The 16,327-nt window shown below is 41.0% G+C and overlaps 1 protein-coding gene across 2 annotated transcripts in view; it reads right to left on the bottom strand.

Moving 5' to 3' along the window:
- The window catches only part of LOC109550734 (uncharacterized), a 105,012-nt gene that overhangs the window by 69,022 nt on the left and 19,663 nt on the right, over positions 1–16,327 (bottom strand). For both annotated transcript variants that reach the window (XM_019940341.3, XM_073806036.1), the window contains exon 4: positions 6,980–7,130. In XM_019940341.3, coding sequence (XP_019795900.3) covers positions 6,980–7,130 — 151 coding nt within the window. The remainder of the gene's footprint in view (positions 1–6,979; positions 7,131–16,327) is intronic.

Here is a 16,327-nt window from a genome sequence, read left to right as displayed (position 1 = left end):
TACAAAAGAAGATATACAAAAGGCCAATAAGCATGTAAAACGCTGCTCAATATCACTAGTCATCAGGGAAATGCATATTAAATACACAATGAGATACCACTACACACACATCAGAATGATCAAAAATAAAAAGATTGATGACACCAAGTGTAGAACAACCAGAAGTCTTATACGTGATGGTGGAAATGTAAAATCATACAACTCGTTTGAAAACTGGCTGTTTTTTAAAAAAATGTTAACATTTTTATGTGTAGCATATGACCCAGCATTCGCTAGGCATTTACCCAAGATAAATGAAAACATGTCCACATAAAGGCTTGTGCATGAATGTTCATTGCAGCATTATTTGCCATTGCCAAAAATTCAAAATGTCCGTCAACAAGTGAGTGGGTCAACAATCTGCGGTACCTCCATATCATGGAATATGACTCAGCAATGAAAAGGAATGAATAACTACTATTTGCAACATGGATGAATCGCAAAATCATCATACAGGGTTCAAGAAGCTGGACACAAAAGAGCACATACTGTATGGGTCTATTTTCATAGAATGTTAATTTATCCATAGTAACAAAATGTTGCCTGAGACCAGGGGTGCAGGGTTGGGTAGAATGCAAGGGTACACAAAGAAATTTTGGAAGGAAACAGAAGTGTTCTATATCTTGATTGTGATGGTGGTTTCATGAGTGTAACCATTAAAACTCATCAAATTATGTATATATACACAATTTTGTGTTTGTGTAGAAAAAGCGTTCTCACATACTCCGCCTACATGGTCAAGCAGTTAACAGCTCCCTGGACAATAAGCAGTACATTGCAAATCCTTGAATGCTGCAGTTTTGCACTGAATTTCTCATTATTTTTTCAATACTTCCTATGAGAAAGTACACATATACTAGACAAAAATTAAGGCATTAGAAGATTTTCGATATGGAAATAGTTTACTTTAAATGGACATTTTTTTTAAATGAATTTAATCAGCAGGGTTTTTCTTCCTACTGTTAGCTAGCTTGACTTTGATTAAATCATTGTTATTATCCAATTTGTTACAGCACTCCAAAGCATTCATTATCTGTGGTTGAATTATAATCATTTAAAAAAGCGGTCAGGGCATTTGTACCACATATGAAATGTTAAACTTACGGAAAACAGCCTCACTTTGTTTTTAAAGCAAACTGTTGAAGAAATTAAAACTGTTCATCTTCTAAGAAACGCAAACTCTCCACTCTTAAAATGGACTGTTAGGAACTTCCCTGGTGGTGCAGTGGTTAAGAATCCACCTGCCAATGCAGGGGACACAGGTTCGAGCCCTGGTCCGGGGTGATCTCACATGCCACAGAGCAACTAAGTCCGTGTGCCGCAACTACTGAGCCTGCGCTCTAGAGCCTGCCAGCCACAGCTACTTAGCCCATGAGCCACAACTACTGAGCTCATGTGCCACAACCACTGAAGCCTGCAAGCCTAGAGCCCGTGCTCCACAACAAGAGAAGCCACAGCAATGAGAAGCCTGCGCACCACAAGAGTAGCCCCCACTCTCCACAACTACAGAAAGCCCGTGCGCAGCAACGAAGACCCAACGCAGCCTAAAATAAATAAATAAATAAATAAATATTTTTTTTAAAAAGAACTGTTAGTAATTAGAGAGCAGGGATTTCATCTTGGGGGAGGCGGCCCTCTGGGAGGAATTCAGGGGCCACTTGTCAATAATTAGCTTTCCTCCATTTTTCAGAATCACCTGGACGGTTTGTGAAGCCTTATACTGCTGGGCCCCACCCCAGAGTTTCCCATTCAGTTCTGGGGTGCGGTCTGAGGAGTATTAGCATTTTCAGCAAGTCCCCAGGTAAGGCTGATTGATATTGCTGGTTTCTGGACCACACTTTGAGAACAGGGGTTGTCACAAAGGAAGAAGAGGGATTCTACAATTTATTGATGATGAGTATAACTTGGACACAAGTAAATGGGGAAGGAATGATATCCTCGTCAATGTAAGCTGCTCACTAATCACTCAAGGAGGTTTTAGGGAGGAACCAGAGTGTTTTCATGAAGTCCTTGGTAGCATTTGAGCTGCACCATGTATGGGACAGTAGAGAAAGGAGAAAAGTGCAGGTCAGGTGAAGGAGATATCAGGGGCAAAGGCTCAGAAAAGGCCTTGGAAAATAGAGAAAGTTGTCAGGCAACAATGAGGAATCTGATCAAATGGAAAGCAGAGGGGAGATGAGATTGGAGGGTGGTGCCAACTTAGGGGGACGCTCTCCTCCGTGGCCAAGGAGGGCACACTGTTCTCCAGAGTTAGAAGTTCTGTGTTCTGCGTGGTGCAGCAGGCCATGGCTTTAATGGGTTCTTTTTCCCCCCAGCGCTAGCCCTCTGCCCAGGCAAATCCTCTAACCACAAGTTCCCTCCTCACCGTCCTTTATTCCACCATTCAAACCCCATTCTTATTTCAAAGACCAGCTCAAGCCCTACGTCATCCTGTGTTCCTTCTTAAACACCCAAATTCACATTGAATCGCCCCAGCTCTGATCAACACTTGGCTAGACACTGTCCTTTTCCTTGACTTATATGTATTTCTCATCTGTTCAGCCAATCAGAAAATTTCCTCGAGGGACTTCCCTGGTGGTCCAGTGGTTAAGAATCTGGCTTCCAATGCAGGGGATGCGGGTTTGATCCCTGGTCAGGGAACTAAGATCCCACATGCCGCAGGACAACTAAGCCCGTGTGCCACAACTACTGAACCCGCACTCTAGACTCCGTGCGCCACAACTAGAGAGAAGCCTGCGCATCGTAATTAGAGAAGCCTGGGCACCACAACAAAAGATCCCACATCCCCCAACGAAGATTCCGCATGCCGCAACTAAGACCCAACGCAGCCAAATAAATAAATAAATATTTAAAAAAAAGAAAAAAAGAAAATTTCCTCAAGACAAGAACCATCACCACACAACGCCCAGTTCAACACCAGATACATAATAAGACTTTTTTTTTAAAAACCTCACTACTTGATTGGCAAATTGCTAATATAATTATCAAAAACAGTTGTTTTATTGTTTTCTTTATGACAGCGGTACTCAAAGTGTAGTTCCTGGAGCAGCAGCATGAACATCTCCTGGAAATGTTGCTAGAACAGCCCAGTCTCAGCCCCCACCCAGACCTACACAAATCACAAACTGGGGGAGGGCAGTCATCTGTGTTTTGACAAGGCTTCCAGGTGAGGCGGACCCATGATCAAGTTTAAATACCACTGCTTTTTACAAGCCTGAAACCCCAAACAAATTCAGGCAGCTTATAAGGGCTTGTAGACAGTACAGCGTATAATTTTAAATTATAAAAATATTTTATATAGGAACAAAAAAATGATGTAAAGAGAAGACAAGGATAGGAAAACTTACCAGAGCCAGGAACATGCTTGGTCAACAAAATAATGTGAAAAATTAACAGAAACCTCAATTAAATAGAGTCAAGAGACCAGAAGGGGGAGCTCTCACACCTTGCCGGAATAGCAGCGCCCAACAAAAAGAAGAAAGTCTCCTCTCCTTTCCTGGCAAGGACTCAGCCAATGAAAAGCCATGGACTCTTTGTTTACTACAGCCCTCCCAGCCTCCTTTTCCCTCTGTAATGCAGTCCCCTTCCCTTGCTGTGTATGGGATTGCTGACCCTGGATTGCCAGTCTCTGCTGATTCCAAATAAACTCATCTTTGCTGGAGAAATACCTGGCGGTCTGTTTGTTTTGGGTCAACAATAAATACTCCCAAAGTCCTTTATACATGTTAGAGAACTAAGGCAGCACAATTACACAATTCAGTGTCATGAGACGAAAGAAAAGAATCACTTAGGAGAAGTACAACTATCTCGGGTAGTGAGACCTACCCACAGGTGCCACAGGGAGAGGCTGTGTAACGTAGAGTGTGGTGTTCTCAACAAGCTTCCAGAAGGCACAATGAGTCTCCAAGGGCTGTTTCGCAATTGAAACTGAAAATGGCCACAGGCCAGATGAAATTCCACTGAGGGGACACTGCAAAGCAGGGAGACTAGCAGCTCTTGAAGGTCTAAACTTAAACCAGGGAGAGACTGCAGGGCGCCTAGAACATGAACTGGAGGCCTCAGCCGCTTTCCCTCCACAGGACTCCTGACCTACGCACAGCCACGTGGCCCCAAAGCTCAGGGGCTGTCTTATTTATTCCTGACTTTTTCCCCTCTCAGTTTAGTGAATGTGAAGCTACGGTGTAGTGTAAATTAGAGGGGCTGCCTTAGCAACCGTTTGCAGAGTAAAGGTCTCCTGAAAGAATCCTTCTCTCACGCCACACAAGAGTTATTCTCTTTGTTTCCACTCTCCTCCAAACATTTGTCCCAGTGTTGAAACGCATGATGCCTAACATCTTAATCTTAAAATGACCTTTAATTAAGGTTAGCCACAAATAATTAAGAGGTTTGCTTTTCTTATTTGCTCCACTAGAGGAAAATTTAAAGTTGAGGACTCGGTATATACACTTGAGATGGCATTAACAAGTATGTATTAAATGTGAAACATAAAGAAGGCCCTGTCAGGGGCTTGTGGTTAATTTCTAATACGTTTCTATGGCCACATAATTTATACAAACACCCGGGAGAATAGGCAACTAGAACAAAATTTTATTTTTGTTTTATTTGATATTGTTTAGCTTTTAAATTTTGTTTCTCAAGAAAGCTTAAACATTATACAAAGTACTAATTAAGCCCCCAATCTCACAATTAGGAGCAGAAAGCATCCACAGAATTCTCCCTCCATAGAAATTACCCTGGAAAAAGAGGAATTGGGTAGTCTAATGTTTGAGGCAGAAGCCAGTAAACTTTTTTCTGTAAAAGTTTTAAAGAAACTTGAACTAGTAAATACAGTAGGCGTTGTAGGCCCTGTGGTCTTTGTCAAAGTACTCAACTCTGCCACTGTAACAAGAAAGCAGCCACGGGCGTGTCAACAAATGGGCATGGCTGCATTCCAAACATTTTTTTTATTTATAAAAATAGGTGGCTTCCAAATTTGGTCCCTCTGGCCAAAGCTTACACCCTCTGGTTTTGGAATCCTTTGATCTTTCTGCTGCCTAGGGGAAAGGTTACCACAAACACCCAGGGGTAAGTTATCCAAAAAAGCCAAGTGACCCAAATTAGGAAACTCCTTCGCTAATCCCCCAGTGCCTTGTTAAAAACTCAGCCCCGCCTTTGAAATAACAGAGCTAGGCTGCTGGGATCTGTTCTCAATAGATTATTGGGCACTGTTTCTCTAATGATGGAATGAAGCCACGATAATACAGTTAGGCAAGCCACTGCATTTTCCCTGTCCATCAGCCCAGAAACCTCAGCTGCTGTGGATACCAATCCCCCACCAATCACCAGCTACCCCACCCCCTTGATTCTAGTGGCAGAGAGTTTGGGCATGCATCCCCTCCTCTCTGTGCCCACTATTGGCATCCTGACACCTTCTTCTGCCTGAGATGCACTGCAGACTTCAATTTATTGGGTTTCCTTCCTATCTGTAGAGTTTTTCTGTCTGATGCATGTTTCTCATTGCTTCCAGATTGGTCTTTCTGAAACTGTCACTCCCTGCTCAAACCTTCAAATGTTCCCTGTTATCTAGAGGATAAAATATAAGCTTAGTATATAACATTTAAGGGACTCCCTCCACAGCTTGACCCCAGCCTCCTTCTCCACAATATTCTCGACTCCACTTTCCACAAGCCGTGTGCTCTCTCTTCTCGTCTACAGCAAGTACAGCTAATTACCTCTCCAATATCCATGTTCCTCTTCTTCCTAACACAAGCCCTGTAACATTGGGTAAGACTATGTACCCACATAAAAAGACCTGAATTTCCTTCTCTATCTAATAAGAAGAGGTGACCAATGAGATGTAAAATGTCATTGAAGCAGTTTCAAGAAAAGAAATCTTTAAATTGGGTTTATGCAGATGATAGTTGCCTTTCTACTCTTCCCTACTTTTTTTTTTCTTTCTAGAACTCTGATACAATGGTTGGAGCTCCAGCAGCCATCTTGTGGCCATCAAATAACCTTGAAGATAGAAGCCATGACCTAAGGATAGCAGGACAAAAATAGAGAAGGAAACTGGCTCAGTGATATCACTGAACTATTAAATCAGTCCTGGGCAACTTATCTATAGGTTACATGTTATGTGAGAAAAAAATAAAACCCTTTCTAGTTTAAGCCACCATTACTTCATGTCTCTGAAACCAGTAGCCAAAAGTAATTCCTGATGCAATGACTCTTTGCTTTAATCTTGCTATTCACCCTCTTCAGAATGACCTTATTCGCTCTACCTTCCATTTCTCCACCTTTCAAAATACTACTCATTCTTCAATATTTGGAACAAATGCTGACAAATGCTATCTCCTCCTGGATTACTCCTTTCTTCCACAGCTACCCAATACTTTGCTTTTCATCTGCGTAATAGCACTACTGGAGTTCAACAATAGGCCTTGCTGTCTACTAGCCATGAGAATCAGGCACATTATTTAACCTCTCCAAGACTAACTTCCTTCATCTGCAAGATGGGGATGGAGAAAGTTCTGAGTCATATTATTGTTGGAAGAAATCAATGAGATAAAGTACATGAAACAACATAATGCCTGACACATAGAAAGTACTCAGTAAATGACTGTAATTATCATTATTATTGCCATTATTGTTGCGTCTCAGTTAACTGGCTATAGATCTGTCTCCCTAGCACAAAAGTACTTTTAGGGTGGAGCCAATGTCTCACTCTCCTCTTTAGCACCACAGCACCTATTTTATAGGTTGAATGAATGGATGAACAAATTAATAAATGACAGTATTGTACAGACCAGCCAACATGACAATGGCCAGGAAGGTGTAATGCACTTTCCAAAGGACTTCCCTTACACAACAGAAAAACTAGAAAGCAAACCTGATGAAGTCAAACAGACATTTTCTTCCCAATTATGGCCCATTCATTTGAAATATTGCTTTGTCTGCTTACCAAGGCTTTCGTCACTTGCAAGCCGGTGGAAGTGGCGACACACTGGTGCAACCCGAGCAAGCTCGTTGTGTGAGAGAAGGGAAAATATACAAATCCATACTTCCTCAGGCAGTAGTAGCCACTGTGAGAAATCAGTATCTCTTCTGTGCTCCTGGAACGGAACAGGAGACAATGGGTAACGAAAAGGTTAGCACAGAGAGGAAAGGTCATACATCTTCAAAACAAAAGAAATTAAATGCATGGCATTTGCACCCAGCACATATACTGCACGGAGACTAAGTATCTCTTCTCTTTTCTTTCCTTCCACCTATCTCAGCCTAGCTCATCGATGCACAACACAGAGCCCAGATCCCAAAGTTTGGAAACCAAAATGGAAACCATCAATAGACAAACCCAACAGAAGACTTATTTGTTTATTTGGCCTTGCCACATGCGGGATCTTAGTTCCCCGACCAGGGATCAAACCTGCGCCCCTGCAGTGGAAGCGTGAAGTCTTAACCACTGGAGCGCCAGGGAAATCCCCAGACTTCTTAACCCCTCTAGGTTCACTGCCATGCAGGGCCTCACCTGCATTGGCTAACCACAGCGCAGGGTCTTCTATCTGGTCTCTGGCATGGAGCTGTCTACAAATATCACTGGTGGCTGGCAGGGAGGAGCCCTGGCCACGGTTCTGTGGTTCCCTGTTTGACTGCAACCCCACAGCTATGGCCCAGTCCACATCAGGGGGTGCATCCTCAGCTGCTGGTGCTGGAAAGGAGCCTTGAACTGATGAAAGGGTCTGTCACCAGCCTTCCATCCTCTTCCATGGATGACTCCAGTTTCTTGAGAAGTTGTGTTGCTATTGAGGTTGGATAAAAATCTAACTCCCAGATGACATTTTATTAGGAAGGTTTTAGACTTCCTCACCTTGGAGATCTCTCATAATATCCCACAAGACTGGGTCTCCATCTGGAACATCTATTCCCAAACTACGTATTCTCTGGAAAGTTGTAATCCAATTTCAACCCAGTACCTTTCTGGCTTTCAGCCTAACTCTAAGAATGATCATATTTCATGTCTTATGGTTGCTCACTCTATAACCTAATATATTCCATGGATAAGGCAGACATGATAAGTTTGTACTCTTGTCTCAATTCTTGAATAAATCTGAGACACTCACCTCCAATCTAGAATCCTACATGTCAATGTAGCAAAAATGTAACACGTCTCTTCTACAGCCTGTCCCTGTGTGTCTCATTCAAATAAACATCAATTTTACCATCAAAAATACTGCAAGCAGCAATTCAAATATTTACTGGAGTCTTTCTAAAAATATCAAAGGAGACCCAATTCCCATAAAATGTCTTCAACTCCTGCTTTCCTGTTTATTTCTCTTTCAAACTTCTCACACTCTGGATTGCCCCCGGGACTGTACTTCTTTCTCTAAGCTCCCCCAAAACTGTCCTCCCCATCCAGTTCACTCCAACCCCCCTGCCTTTATGAATTCATTATCTCCTCCTTTTATTAGTTTTATTCCTTCTGGTATAAAATCTTAGTGACCTATTTGGCTTCCTCCAATTCTGCAGCACTTTTCCCACAATATTCTAGTCATCGACACAAATTTCTAGGATTCAAGAAGCCAGAGAGGCTGTAAATAGTCCTGTACTTACAGTTTGTTGTCCCTGCTACATGAAGTATTTGCATCTGAACTATATGAACAATATAAGCCCCATGGGAAACACGCTCTTTAAAACAGTGTGAAAAATACACTGTGTTATTACCCTCTCAGCCTTTCATCTAATTTAGGATTATGGATTTCAAAACACTCAATATTTTTATTCTGTGAAGCTGCACTTTTTATCTTGGTGCTTAATGATAGCAACTTTGCATATTAGAGGAACAATGTGCCGAAATAAGAGAACAGACTGCCAGGGTCCCGGGATCCAGGGACAACTTCCCCGGGAGAACGCATGACGCGCCTCAGGCTGGTGCAACGTCCCGCCAGCCTCTGCCGCAGCAGACTCACCCTGCATCCGCACCCCTCCCTCCCCCCAGCCTGAGTGAGCCAGAGCCCCCGAGTCAGCGGCTCCTTTAACCCAGTCCTGTCTGAGCGGAGAACAGACGCCCTCAGGCAACCTACACGCAGAGGCGGGGCCAAATCCAAAGCTGAGCCCCTGGGAGCTGTGCGAACAAAGAAGAGAAAGGGAAATCTCTCCCAGCAGCCTCAGGAGCAGCGGATTAAATCTCCACAATCAACTTGATGTACCCTGCATCTGTGGAATACATGAATAGACAACGAATCATCCCAAACTGAGGAGGTGGACTCTGAGAGCAAGATTTATTATTTTCTCCCCTTTTCCTCTTTTTGTGAGTGTGTATGTGTATGCTTCTGTGTGAGATTTTGTCTGTATAGCTTTGCTTCCACCATTTGTCCTAGGGTTCTATCCGTTCGTTTTTTTTTTTACTTAAAAAATTTTTTGCTTAATAATTATTTTTTATTTTAATAACTTTATTTTATCTTACTTTATTTTATCCCCTTTCTTTCTTCCTTTCTTCCTTTCTTTCTTTCTTTCTTCTTCCTTCCTCTCTCTCTCTCTCTCTCTCTCTCTCTTTCTTTCTTTCTTTCTTTCTCCGTTTTTCCCTTTTATTCTGAGCCGTGTGGGTGAAAGGCTCTTGGTGCTGCAGCCAGGAGTCAGTGCTGTGCCTCTGAGGTGGGAGAGACAACTTCAGGACACTGGTCCACAAGAGACCTCCCAGCTCCACGTAATATCAAACGGCGAAAATTTCCCAGAGATCTCCATCTCAACACCAACACCCAGCTTCACTCAACGACCAGCAAGCTACACTGCTGGACACCCTATGCCAAACAACTAGCAAGACAGGAACACAACCCCACGCATTAGCAGAGAGGCTGCCTAAAATCATAATAAGTCCACAGACATCCCAAAACACACCACCAGACGTGGAGCTGCCCACCAGAAAGACAAGATCCAGCCTCATCTACCAGAACCCAAGCACTAGTCCCCTCCATCAGGAAGCCTACACAACCCACTGAACCAACTTTAGCCACTGGGGACAGACACCAAAAACAACGGGAACTACGAACTTGCAGCCTGCAAAAAGGTGACCCCAAACACAGTAAGATAAGCAAAATGAGAAGACAGAAAAACACACAGCAGATGAAGGAGCAAGATAAAAACCCACCAGACCTAACAAATGAAGAGGAAATAGGCAGTCTACCTGAAAAAGAATTCAGAATAATGATAGTAAAGATGATCCAAAATCTTGGATATAGATTAGAGAAAATGTAAGAAACAACAAGGACCTAGAAGAACTAAAAATGAAACAAGCAACGATGAATGACACAATAAATGAAATTAAAAATACTCTAGAAGGGTTCAATAGCAGAATAACTGAGGTAGAAGAATGGATAAGTGACCTGGAAGATAAAATAGTGGAAATAACTACTGCAGAGCAGAATAAAGAAAAAAGAATGAAAAGAACTGAGGACAGTCTCAGAGACCTCTGGGACAACATTAAATGCATCAACATTCGAATTATAGGGGTTCCAGAAGAAGAAGAGAAAAAGAAAGGGACTGAGAAAACATTTGAAGAGATTATAGTTGAAAACTTCCCTAATATGGGAAAGGAAATAGTTAATCAAGTCCAGGAAGCACAGAGAGTCCCATACAGGATAAATACAAGGAGAAACATGCCAAGACACATATTAATCAAACTGTCAAAAATTAAATACAAAGAAAACATATTAAAAGCAGCAAGGGAAAAACAACAAATAACACACAAGGGAATCCCCGTAAGCTTAACAGCTGATTTTTCAGCAGAAACTCTGCAAGCCAGAAGGGACTGGCAGTACATATTTAAAGTGATGGAGAAAAACCTGCAACGAAGATTACTCTACCCAGCAAGGATCTCATTCAGATTTGATGGAGAAATTAAAACCTTTACAGACAAGCAAAAGCTGAGAGAGTTCAGCACCACCAAACCAGCTTTACAACAAATGCTAAAGGAACTTCTCTAGGCAAGAAACACAAGAGAAGGAAAAGACCTACAATAAGAAACCCAAAACAATTAAGAAAATGGGAATAGGAACATACATATCAATAATTACCTTAAATGTAAATGGACTAAATGCTCCCACCAAAAGACACAGATTGGCTGAATGGATCAAGACACATATATATGCTGTCTACAAGAGACCCACTTCAGACCTAGGGACACATACAGACTGAAAGTGAGGGGATGGAAACAGATATCCCATGCAAATGGAAACCAAAAGAAAGCTGGAGTAGCAATTCTCATATCAGACAAAATAGACTTTAAAATAAAGACTATTAGAAGAGACAAAGAAGGACACTACATAATGATCAAGGGATCGATCCAAGAAGAAGATATAACAATTGTAAATATTTATGCACCCAACCTAGGAGCACCTCAATACATAATGCAAATACTAACAGCCATAAAAGGGGAAATCGACAGTTACACATTCATAGTAAGGGACTTTAACACCCCACTTTCAGCAATGGACACATCATCCAAAATGAAAATAAATAAGGAAACACAAGCTTTAAATGATACATTAAACAAGATGGACTTAATTGATATTTATAGGACATTCCACCCAAAAACAACAGAATACACATTTTTCTCAAGTGTTCATGGAACATTCTCCAGGATAGATCATATCTTGGGTCACAAATCAAGCCTTGGTAAATTTAAGAATATTGAAATTGTATCAAGTATCTTTTCTGACCACAATGCTATGAGACTAGTTAAAAATTACAGGAAAAGATCTGTAAAAAATACAAACACATGGAGACAAAACAATACGCTACTTAATAACGAAGTGATCACTGAAGAAATCAAAGAGGAAATCAAAAAATACCTAGAAATAAACGACAATGGAGACACGATGACCCAAAACCTATGGGATGCAGCAAAAGCAGTTCTAAGAGGGAAGTTTATAGCAATACAATCCTACCTTAAGAAACAGGAAACATCTCGAATAAACAAACTAAATTTGCACCTAAAGCAATCAGAGAAAGAAGAACAAAAAACCCACAAAGTTAGCAGAAGGAAAGAAATCATAAAAATCAGATCTGAAATAAATGAAAAAGAAATGAAGGAAACGATAGCAAAGATCAATAAAACTAAAAGCTGGTTCTTTGAGAAGATAAATAAATTGATAAACCATTAGCCAGACTCATGAAGAAAAAAAGGGAGAAGACTCAAATCAATCGAATTAGAAATGAAAAAGGAGAAGTAACAAGTGACACTGCAGAAATACAAAAGATCATGAGAGATTACTACAAGCAATTCTATGCTAATAAAATGGACAACCTGGAAGAAATGGACAAATTCTTAGAAATGCACAACCTGCCAAGACTAAATCAGGAAGAAAGAGGAAATATGAACAGACCAATCACAAGCACTGAAATTGAAACTGTGATTAAAAATCTTCCAACAAACAAAAGCCCAGGACCAGATGGCTTCACAGGCAAATTCGATCAAACATTTAGAGAAGAGCTAACACCTATCCTTCTCAAACTCTTCCAAAATATAGCAGAGAGAGGAACACTCCCAAACTCATTCTATGAGGCCACCATCACCTGATACCAAAACCAGACAAGGATATCACAAAGAAAGAAAACTACAGGCCAATATCACTGATGATGCAAAAATAGATGCAAAAATCCTCAACAAAATACTAGCAAACAGAATCCAACGGCACATTAAAAGGATCATACACCATGATCAAGTGGGGTTTATTCCAGGAATGCAAGGATTCTACAATATATGCAAATCAATCAACGTGATACACCATAGTAACAAATTGATGGAGAAAAACCATATGATCATCTCAATAGATGCAGAGAAAGCTTTCGACAAAATTCAACACCCATTTATGATAAAAACCCTGCACAAAGGAGGCATAGAGGGAACTTTCCTCAACATAATAAAGACCATATATGACAAACCCACAGGCAACATCGTCCTCAATGGTGAAAAACTGAAAGCATTTCTACTAAGATCAGGAAGAAGACAAGGTTGCCCACTCTCACCACTCTTACTCAACATAGTTTTGGAAGTTTTAGCCACAGCAATCAGAGAAGAAAAGGAAATAAAAGGAATCCAAATCAGAAAAGAAGAAGTTAAGCTGTCACTGTTTGCAGATGACATTATACTATACATAGAGAATCCTAAAGATGCTACCAGAAAACTACTAGAGCTAATCAATGAATCTGGTAAAGTAGCAGGATACAAAATTAATGCACAGAAGTCTCTTGCATTCCTATACACTAAGGATGAAAAATCTGAAAGTGAAATTAAAAAAACACTCCCATTTACCATTGCAACAAAAAGAATAAAATATCTAGGAATAAACCTACCTAAGGAGACAAAAGACCTGTATGCAGAAAATTATAGGACACTGATGAAAGAAATTAAAGATGATACAAATAGATGGAGAGATATACCATGTTCTTGGATTGGAAGAATCAACATTGTGAAAATGACTCTACTACCCAAAGCAATCTACAGATTCAATGCAATCCCTATCAAACTACCACTGGCATTTTTCACACAACTAGAACAAAAAATTTCACAATTTGTATGGAAACACAAAAGACCCCAAATAGCCAAAGCAATCTTGAGAACGAAAAACGGAGCTGGAGGAATCAGGCTCCCTGACTTCAGACTATACTACAAAGCTACAGTAAACAAGACAGTATGGTACTGGCACAAAAACAGAAATATAGATCAATGGAACAGGATAGAAAGCCCAGAGATAAACCCACGCACATATGGTCATCTTATCTTTGATAAAGGAGGCAGGAATGTACAGTGCAGAAAGGACAGCCTCTTCAATAAGTGGTGCTGGGAAAACTGGACAGGTACAAGTAAAAGTATGAGATTAGAACACCCCCTAACACCATACACAAAAATAAGCTCAAAATGGACTAAAGACCTAAATATAAGGCCAGAAACTATCAAACTCTTAGAGGAAAACACAGGCAGGACACTCTATGACATAAATCACCACAAGATCCTTTTTGACCCCCCTCCTAGAGATATGGAAATAAAAACAAAAATAAACGAATGGACCTAATGAAACTTCAAAGCTTTTGCACAGCAAAGGAAACCATAAACAAGACCAAAAGACAACCCTCAGAATGGGAGAAAATATTTGCAAATGAAGCAACTGACAAAGGATTAATCTCCAAAATTTACAAGCAGCTCATGCAGCTCAATAACAAAAAAACAAACAACCCAATCCAAAAATGGGCAGAAGACCTAAATAGACATTTCTCCAAAGAAGATATACAGACTGCCAACAGACACATGAAAGAATGCTCAACATCATTAATCATTAGGGAAATGCAAATCAAAAGTACAATGAGATATCATCTCACACCAGTCACAATGGCCATCATCAAAAAATCTAGAAACAATAAATTCTGGAGAGGCTGTGGAGAAAAGGGAACACTCTTGCACTGCTTGTCGGAATGTGAATTGGTACAGCCACTATGGAGAACAGTATGGAGGTTCCTTAAAAAACTACAAGTAGAGCTACCATATGACCCAGCAATCCCACTACTGGGCATATACCCTGAGAAAACCATAATTCAAAAAGAGTCATGTACCAAAATGTTCATTGCAGCTCTATTTACAATAGCCCGGACATGGAGACAACCTAAGTGTCCATCATCGGATGAATGGATAAAGAAGATGTGGCACATATATACAATGGAATATTACTCAGCCATAAAAAAAAATGAAATTTGAGTTATTTGTAGTGAGGTGGATGGACCTAGAGTCTGTCATACAGAGTGAAGTAAGTCCGAAAGAGAAAGACAAATACCGTATGCTAACACATATATATGGAATCTAAGAAAAAAAAACGTCATGAAGAACCTAGGGGTAAGACGGGAATATAGAGACAGACCTACTAGAGAATGGATTTGGGGATATGGGGAGGGGGAGGGGTGAGCTGTGATGGGGTGAGAGAGTGGCATGGACATGTATTCACTACCAAACGTAAGGTAGATACCTAGTGGGAAGCAGCCGCATAGCACAGGGAGATCAGCTCGGTGCTTTGTGACCACCTAGAGGGGTGGGATGGGGAGGGTGGGAGGGAGGGAGACACAAGAGGGAAGAGATATGGGAACATATGTATATGTATAACTGATTCACTTTGTTATACAGCAGAAACTAACACACCATTGTAAAGCAATTATACTCCAATAAAGGTGTTAAAAAAAAAGAGAGAACTGGAACACCTGGAGAAGGCATGGCTGTTTGCCAAAGTTCCCATCTGCATTAAATCATTTGTTAATACACATAATTACCCATGATCCACTTTAAAGGCATTTTCACTCCAAATGCCACAAGTCTGCTAAAGCAGTGATTGTTTGGAAAACCTCTGAAATCCTCACCTGGCTTTAGGAAAAACCATAATTCAGGGACTCATCAGCTTCTCCCATCCACCAAATTCCATGCCCATCTGATCACCAAATGACTTTCTTACTCAAGCAAGGTTTTTCCCACTTGGAAACACTGGGATTCTTCAAAATGAAAAAAACACTGAGACTAGCAGGTTGATTATTCACACATTACATGGCCTGGGTACTTCATTTTCTTTCTCCACATATTGAGGCACATTCTTGCCAAGGAATTTTTCAACAGATTGTAGAAGAAGAAAAGAAATATGGCTCATGAGACACATCAGAGGAAACCAAACAGCAACACATCCCTCTAGTGTAATGAACAAATACCCCCGCAGCATCAAGGAGGCTGCAAGTAACCACACTTAATTCAGAGAAAGGAAAGCCTAGCCTGGAAGCTGTGACAAGTCTGTGGGTTTTGAACTTTCAATCACCAGGAAACCCAACTCACTAACAAAGGCACCAGAAAAGATGATCGCCCTTCTGCACACAGAGGGCACCTTAGTTTTATTATATTGTTCTATTACAGAATGAAGAACTGGCAGGCACCAATTATAATTCCCTGCAGAAATAGCACCTTCCACCTCACAGCTATCCCTTTATTACTTGACAGACTGAAAATGAAAGGATATCAGGTGATGCAAACAGGTAAGCCACCAGGTGGATTCACTCATTTCATCTGAACAATTTTAAGGCGCAGCTTGGTCACAGTTTTTAGCCATCGTTCTTTAAACACTTGGAATCTATGGGGAAAAAAACCACATGTGGTCTGTGATTATATCAGGCCAGCACACACGGTCCCTTGGAGAAAACACAAGCCCATGATGCTTAAAAGCCTTCAGCTTGGGGACTTCCCTGGTGGTCCAGTGGCTAAGACTCCGTGCCCTCAATGCAGGGGGCCTGG

This window comes from Tursiops truncatus, chromosome 6 (genome assembly GCF_011762595.2).
Source record: "Tursiops truncatus isolate mTurTru1 chromosome 6, mTurTru1.mat.Y, whole genome shotgun sequence".
NCBI lineage: Eukaryota > Metazoa > Chordata > Mammalia > Artiodactyla > Delphinidae > Tursiops > Tursiops truncatus.
This window is presented reverse-complemented; position numbering and strand designations above follow the sequence as displayed.